Raw genomic sequence first — 8,625 nt, forward strand, 5'->3', positions numbered from 1 at the left:
GAGAGGCTGTTTCCGGGAGACCCTCAGCTCAAGAACATCAAATCTAAGTGACAGGAGAGCTATATATAAAACATAACAACCAATCCAAAAGATAGTGTATAATCAACAAAAGATACAATAACATCAAGAAAGTAATGTGAGGAGTGAAACGCAGTAAACAACAATACGGCTAGGATTACTCCAAACGCTAACAACCCATACCCTCGCGAGGGACGGCAACACGCTAACCCTACTAACCTTCCACCTTAAATACGCGACCTCCACTCCTTCCTATCTAGAGTCATGTCCTCGGTAATGTGAAGCCTAGCCAAGTCTTGTCTAATCACCTCTTCCCAATACTTCTTGGGCCTACCTCTACCCCTCCGCGTACCCTCTACCACCATTTCCTCGCACCTCCTCACTGGGGCGTCTGCGCTCCGTCTCTTCACATGTCCAAACTATCTCAGTCTCGCTTCCCTCAGCTTGTCCACCACCGAGGCCACTCCCACCTTCTCCCGGATAACCTCATTCCTAATCTTGTCGCTCCTAGTGTGCCCACACATCCATCTCAACATCCTCATCTCCACAACATGCATTTTTTGGACATGTGCGTTCTTGACTGGCCAACACTCCGCTCCATACAACAAGGACAAATATTAAAATGAAATCAGAAACATGGTAACAAGCTCTGAAATATTTTGCATGTCAACGATGCAACAAACTACACCTCCGTTTTTTTAGTGTTATGCCAAATCACATGGATTAAATAAATTAAAGAACACACATCCAGGGGTGGACCCACGTGGGTTCCAAGGGGTTCACCCGAACCCCCTCGGCAAAAAATTACACGTAATTTTCTATATTTATGTGGATATATATATTTTGAACCCCTCAATGACAAGGAGAAAGAGATAGCCCAGCGGCATTTTCCCTTAAATTAAGCCTCATGTCGAGGGTTTGAATCCCTGCATTAAGGTTATTTTTAGTTTTTTATTTTATAAAACATGCTAAAAGTGTGGTTTTAAACTCAAAAAAATACAAGGATCCGCCACTAAAACTATATACTACTACTTTCTTGAAATTTTATTTTGTTGGCTTATATATACACGTTTATACTTTTATTTTTCAAAACCCCTGAACGAAAATCCTGAATCCGCCACTGTACACATCATCTTTAGATATTCAGCTAGAAAAAATCAATTGACTAGAGAAATGAAAGCTAACTGTTAATTTTAATGTTTCAGTGACAAAAAGCAGGACATGAGCCATTTGTGTAAGTACATATATGCAACATAAAGATTATGCAGATTAATCAATCTCCGTCTATGAGAGAGGAGTTAAGCAATTTAAAATTAAATTTGTATTCAAGAAGCAGAGTAGTTGTACAACTTTTGAGTGACTGATTGGACATAGTAGGGATTCAATTATTAAGATTCAACAATAGAGTAGAAGGAAAGTAGTAAAATCGGAACCCTTTTACTTTTTCTTATGTTGCATACATAGCTTGCCAAGTATAACGAAATCCAAACTTATCGAAAAGCCAATATTCTATCACTATTTATAGAAACAAGGAAAAGGCAGAGGAAAAATGAACCTTGTAAAGTGGTAAAGAGAAGCAAAAATACGAAAAACTGACCAGATTTTGCATTAGAAGAGACTCTGTATATTGAAGGTTGCCCCCAACAGCAGCAATTTCCCATTGTAGTATAAAACCTCAACTTTCTCAAAAACGACCCATTACTAAAACTGAGGCAAGAGAATTAGCCAAAACCCCAAGAATAACAAAGGATCTTTATTAGTTTGATGAAGAAACTAATATAGTAACAACCTGATATTTGTGTGTGAAAATGGATTTAGTTTCGTTGTGAGAATGATGGAGAAAAAAGTGGGAAAGTGGAAGTGGCGTTGTGTTGTGTTGTCTGTAGCACAAATAGAGTTGTGCGCCTACCTTTTCAATATTTCTGTTGGGTCCTACTCAAATAAACATTCATATTTTTATCACATAACATAATACTACTCTCTTTTCATTTTTGTGTTTATCCAAACTAAAAAATCTTATATTGGAAATATGTTAATAATGTTGAAAAACGCTTACAAGCAATGTGATAAATGGAATTTAATAGAATATTTCAAAAGGATCAAGTAATTTGCGCCTCAAAATCATGTATCATTGAATTGAATATGATCTATCGATTAAGAATAAGTAATAACAAACAATGGGCATGATATCAGGAAAATTAATTGCAAGTATAACACTAGATATACAAGAAATCAACTAATTTTATATTAATACTTCAAATTTAATGAACCTACAAGATTTATTCTCAAGCTATTATTGAATTATCAATTAATCAATTAAACACAACCCCAAAATTATTACCGAATTGATAATCTGATGATAATAATATCAAAACCTTAAAATTTATTCTCAAGCTATTATTGGATTATCAATAAATCAGTTAAGCAAAACCACAAAATCATGACCAAACTGATAGTATGGTAAAAATAAAATCAAAACCTTTATAAAGATATTTTAATAGCCTTATCTTCTAATATCTACAATATCATTACATTTCTTTTCTTAATGTTTCACTTACTTAATACTCATCAAAATTAATTAAATTATCGTTTTCACTTTTAAAAAATATTTAAAATTAATTATCGTTTTAGAATTTCAAGATTAAAATTGATACTTATTTTCAAATTACAGCTTTAACATTAAAGAAATGGTTATTTTAATACTTCTCAATTTCAAAAAGTAATTTTATAAATAGAAATAAATAATAAATTATATGTTTTTTATTCTTTTATATTTTATTAATAGACATAAAAATAAGTAAAAACAATAATTAAAAAGGCGATACAAGATACAAATGAAATACTAAGGTATGTAGACTTTTTTTAACCTCCTTTGTTTCCACCAATACTTTTGGGTCGTTCTCTAGCTTTCTCAATCATAGCGTGCGCCTGCACATTATTATTTTCTTTTTCCCAAACATTTGAACATCTCACCTAACTTTGTTACCCTACCATTTTCATTCTTTCTTTTTTCACTCGATGTTCAGTACCATTATTAAAATTCAATTAAATTTAGATTCGCGCAGAAAATCCTACATTAAATGATAAAGCGCTCTCTAACAAAGACAACTACATATCCAGGAGAACCAAACTCAAGATTTTTTGTTTAAAATGATGAAGTATTTACCACTCGTCCACCGTAACCATGATTGGTCATTCCTCTTTTTCTATTCCTTCCTTATAAATTTAATGTCATTTTCACTAGTTTTCTATCTTGATATAATACTCTTACTTGATTATGAGATTAATTATGTCATTTTCTGATGTATCTTTAATTAATTTTAAATGGCCAAAATAGATACCTTCTTATTTGAGTTTCTAGAACAAGTTGTGATAGCTAAGATTCTTCCGGTTAAAGCTATATGGCTAATGTAAATTATAAATTTTCTGAAGCTAATATATATCTGTAAATATTGAACGATTTGTATTCTTCTTGCAAATTATTTTTGAAGATTTGTTTTGTGCAACTTGTATGTCTACATTCAATAAAATAACAAAATTGAAGTCATAAAAAAATCTAAAGAAATAAAGCATGGGAACCTTTTCACCTATCTGTTTCCAACTTAAATTATTTGATTTATTACATGTAATAAGTGAATGTATTGATTGAATTATGGTCAGAAACTCTACGGATTCGCTATTCCATACGATCTAGTGATTGAGTGAAGTGAGTCGCCTAGAGTGCAGTAGATAAAGAACACTTTATTTTTACATGAAAAACACCCAATTCATAAGGATGTAAAATATCACAACATGTACCTCTAAAGGATTTAACTCACTTCACTAAACTCAATGATACAACAACAATTTAAGATTACAAACACAATAACCTAAAGAATTAAGTCTAATTCCTACAACTACACAAACCTTCCAAGGTTTACGTTTCCAAGTCTTCGAGTCGTCCCAAGTTGAAGACAATGATCCTATTCCAGTTTATAACTCACTGGATCCATAAAGCATTAAAGATATATCCAAGTCTTCGAGTCGTCCCAAGTTCTTCGATATGTTCCACTGTATCATAATGCCTTTACTGCTTTGGAAATGCGTCATTTGAGTGGATCTCCTATTTGCAAAACTTGTTCAAAAAGTTGTACTCCACTTGAGACTCCTCTTCACATCAGAACTCTTCTCTTCTTTTAGAGTTGTAGTCAAACACTAACTATTCGATCTTCAACACTGTTTATTTAACTGTAAGTTATCTAAAGTAATTGGGTTCTTCGATTTTAGAACACATGACATGACTTTATCTGTACAATTCTAGTGTGGATAGAAGTCTGTTGAAACAACTTTTCATGAACCAGTTGTGATTAAATGTTTCATAGCTTTTCGTCAATCATCAAAACTCTGCTAAATCTAATGATGATGGAAAACATGTCATATTACTCTACTTTCACCTGTTAACACTAAAACATGAAACACTTGAGTGAACTAGGTTAGTTTACTTGAGTTCTAAATAATGCATACCCTCCTTTTTGGCATCATCAAAAACTATTTCAATCTAAAAAAATTAATGAATTAGTTAATTAAGTGAGGAAATAATTACTATGCACCATTTAGGCTGTTAAAATTTGGTAAATATTGTATAGACATTCTAAATATGGGTAGAGTATATATTTAAGTATATTAAGTATGCTAAAGTATATATTTAGACATTATAGGTATTTTATTTCCTTTTGCTTCTTAATTGTAGTCTCTTTTATTCAATGATGAATAGAATTATTAATTCTCTAGATTTTCTTGTGTTTCTTGGTCTCGTTTTGTAACATGGTATTAAAGCCTCCTCGGATTTTTTGAAATCCATATTCACTATTCTATTTTTCTCGTGGTATTTTGTTGATAGCAATTACTGTTTCATCACTTTGTTGGGTCTCTTCTGTCTTTCAATTATTATTTTTTGGTTTGTTGACGTTAATTTTTTGAGCGAATATCATGGAGAAGAATGATATTTCTCAACTTATTTCTGTTGTTCTCAATGGATCTAACTATCGTCATTAGTGTGAGGCAATGCATACATTTTTGAAAGGGAGAAAGTTGTGGCGATATGTCACAGGTGATTTAACCTGTCCAAAGCAAACTGAGACTGAAACAAATGAAAAGTTTGTTGATCGTTTAAAAAATTGGGATAGCCGAAATCATCAAATTATTGCATGGCTTCGAAATACTTCTGTTCCAAGTATTCACCTCTAATTTGGACAATTCGACACCACAAAAGAGGTATGGGATCATCTCTCTCAACAATATACTACTTCTGATCTTTCTCATCGTTTTCAATTGATGAAGGAGATAGCCAGTTTGAAACAAGAAAAGGGAGAACATATCTATGAATTTCTCTCGAAGATGGAATCCATATGGAATCAATTAACCTTGACTGAACCCGTTCTTAGAAATTCTAATGCTACTGCTAAATTTTTAGCTTACCGCAACAATGATAAATTAATTCAATTCTTGATGTCTCTTACTGATGATTATGAACCAACCCGGGTTGCATTGCTTAACCAACAACCTTTGCCAACTCTTGAAGATGCTCTTCCTCCCCTAAATTCTGAAAAAAAACTCATTGGATCTTACACGAGCAGTGGATAAATCAGTTTTTGTAGCCACTAAAAGAATTGGTGCCAAATTTGTCGCAATTGTCGTCAAACTGGTCATGCCTTACACGACTGCCCAGTTATTGAATGTAATAAATGTAAGAAGAAGGGACATATATCTAGGAATTGTCCTCCAATTTGCAGGTACTGTAAAAAGGAAGATCACTTGATTGAGAATTGTCCTACTCGTCCTCAGAACAAAAATCAATCTCGTTTGAAGCAGTCGTCAAATCCAGTTCTTGCAGTAACCAACAATTCTGGAACTTCATCAATTGACCTTCAAGCTCTCCTTAGTGAACTCCTTTCTCCAACTGGTAACAATCCTGCAGCTCTAGTTACTCCTTCAGGTAATTCATCTTGGTACGTTGATTCAACATGTTCTAATCACATGACTATTCTTCCAAGATTTTCTCTGACCTGGCTCCAATTTCTAGCCCATCATCCATTCATACTACTGATGGCTATAATATGAATGTTAGTCATAAAGAATCTATTTCTTCATCAGATCTCTCTTTGCCTGATACTTTACTTATTCCAAGTTTAAAATTTAATCTTATCTCTATTGGACAATTATGTGATTTGGGATATGATATTACTTTTTCTTCTCGTGGTTATCGAGTGCAGGACCTTTAGACGGGAAAAATCATTGGGAAAGGCCGTAAAGTTGGGCGTATGTTTGAACTCACTAGCTAGTCTTCATATTCCCCAATCATCTCCCGTGTCTCGATTATGTGTTGTTTCTTCTAGTGTTCCTTTGTCATTATGGCATCAACGTTTTGGTCATTGTTCTTTGAGTAAACTTCGTTTTTTAGTTTCTAGTGGCCTTTTAGGTCATGTTAATGAGAAAAGTTTGGATTGTAATGCATGTAAACAGGTCAAACAACCTGCTTTACCTTTTAGTAAAAATTCTTCTATTTCAAAGTTTCCTTTTGATTTAATATATTCTGATGTTTGGGGACCTTCCCCTGTACCAAGCATGATTGGATCACGATACTTTATCATTTTTATCGATGATTTTTCCCGATTCACATGGATATATCTTATGAAAAATCGTTTGGAACTACCTCAAATCTATATTAATTTTAGCAATATGGTTAAAACTCAATTTGGTAAAATTATCAAAGTTTTTCTTAATGCTCACCTTGTTCAACTGACAATAGTCAGTACACATACGAAGAGAACCATCTTTCTTTCTAACAAAAAAACAGGAGCACCCCATGGAGAGATACTAGGTCGGATGAAACCCTTATCTAACAAATCTTTCAATTGTTCTTTCAACTCCTTCTGTTCTGTCGGGGCCATACCGTAAGGGGGAATACAAATATGTTGCATATCTGGAAGAAGGTCATTATCAAAGTCTATTTCCCTCTCGGGAGAAATACCGGGTAAATCATCTGGGAATACTTCCAAAAACTCATTCACAATGGGGACCGACTCGAGAGTAAGGGTTTCAGAATCTACATCCCTCACCCTAACTAGATGGTAAATGCAACCCTTAAAAATCCTCTTTCTATCTTTAAGACAAGAAACAAATTGACCCTTAGGCATCAACTCTAGGACATGCTCGTTCGGGAACTGAAACTTGACTACACGAGTTCTACAATCAATAGAAGCATAACATGAGTGAAGCCAATCCAAACAAAGGATAACATCAAAGTCTAGCATATCAAGCTCTACCAAGTCAACAAGAGTAACTCTATGGGACAAGGAAACGAGACACTTTCTATGGACCCTCTTAGCCACAATAGAATCACCAATAGGAGTAGAGACAGAAAAACGATCTAAGAACACATCCGCAAGAACATCATACCTCATAGGCACATATGGCGTCACAAATGACAAGGTAGCACGGGGATCAAGCAAAGAATAAACATCAAGTTGGAAAACTTTCAACATACCAGTAACCTGATCGGGCGAATCCTTTTGTTCACCACGAGTCTTGAGTGCACAAAATCGGTTATGCTTAGAAGCATTAGCACCCGAACCACTAAGTGGAGCTTGACTGCCCTCTCTTCCTTTATCCATAAGAATCGGGAAATCCATCATTTTATGACCACTCTTACCACAACTGAAACAACCATCCATGTTGGCTAGGAACTTATCCTCGTGCTTCTTTTCACACCTAGTACAAGTAGACATGGACAATGTAGATCCACTACCATTCCCTCCTTAAGGCTTAGGGGTAGACACCCTATCTTTGTTGAACTTAGGAGGAGCATTTGAGGAACCTTGACCCAAAAACTTATGTTGAAATCTAGGACGACCATGTCCATCGGACCTTGCATAAGAGAAATTACCATCACCGGTTATAGCCGTCTTTGCCTCCCTAGACTTTTCCTTAAGTTTATCGTCCTCAATCTGTTGTGCATGAACCATGAGACGAGAGATGTCCATTTCATTAATGAGCATGGCAGTATGACACTCTTTAACCACCATTTCGGACACAGCCGAAATGAACTTACTCATCCTTGCCCTTGAATCGGCAACCATTGTTGGAGCATACTTAGACAATTGTGTGAACTTTTGAGCATATTCCCTCACACTCATACTTCCTTGGTGATGGTTAATAAACTCAAGCACCTTTGCTTCCCTCATCTCAAGGGGAAAGAACCTATCAAGAAAAGAAGCCTTAAACTTCTCCCAATCAAGTGGACCCGCATCTTTTGGTCTTCCTTTTTTCCATTGGTTGAACCAAGTTTGAGCAACAACTTTAGTGGGTAAGTGGCCAACTCCGTCTTTTCCACCACCGTCACTCCCATTATCATCAAGTCCTTAGATACCTCATCAATGAACTCTTGAGGATCTTTTTCAACCTTAGAACCATGAAACTCCAGAGGATTCATCCTAGTGAAGTCCCTCTCTCTAGATGCCGCCGTACCCACATTTGGGTTCACGGGAACCGCAACCTCCCAATTGGATTGGGCCGTCACGGCTTGAGCCAACACTTGAATGGAAGCACTAAACTCCGCATTAGTCACTT

The 8,625-nt window shown here is 35.2% G+C and overlaps 1 protein-coding gene across 1 annotated transcript in view; it reads right to left on the reverse strand.

The window, feature by feature from the left end:
• LOC102582682 (probable receptor-like protein kinase At5g56460) overlaps nucleotides 1–1,896 on the reverse strand; it is a 7,626-nt gene extending 5,730 nt beyond the window's left edge. The window contains exon 1 of the mRNA XM_006359134.2: nucleotides 1,616–1,896. Within this exon, the coding sequence (XP_006359196.1) occupies nucleotides 1,616–1,679 (64 nt within the window). The 5' untranslated portion in view covers nucleotides 1,680–1,896. The remainder of the gene's footprint in view (nucleotides 1–1,615) is intronic.
• Nucleotides 1,897–8,625: the final 6,729 nt, after the last annotated feature.

This window comes from Solanum tuberosum, unplaced genomic scaffold, assembly GCF_000226075.1.
Source record: "Solanum tuberosum cultivar DM 1-3 516 R44 unplaced genomic scaffold, SolTub_3.0 scf00288, whole genome shotgun sequence".
In the NCBI taxonomy this organism is placed as follows: Eukaryota; Viridiplantae; Streptophyta; class Magnoliopsida; order Solanales; family Solanaceae; genus Solanum; species Solanum tuberosum.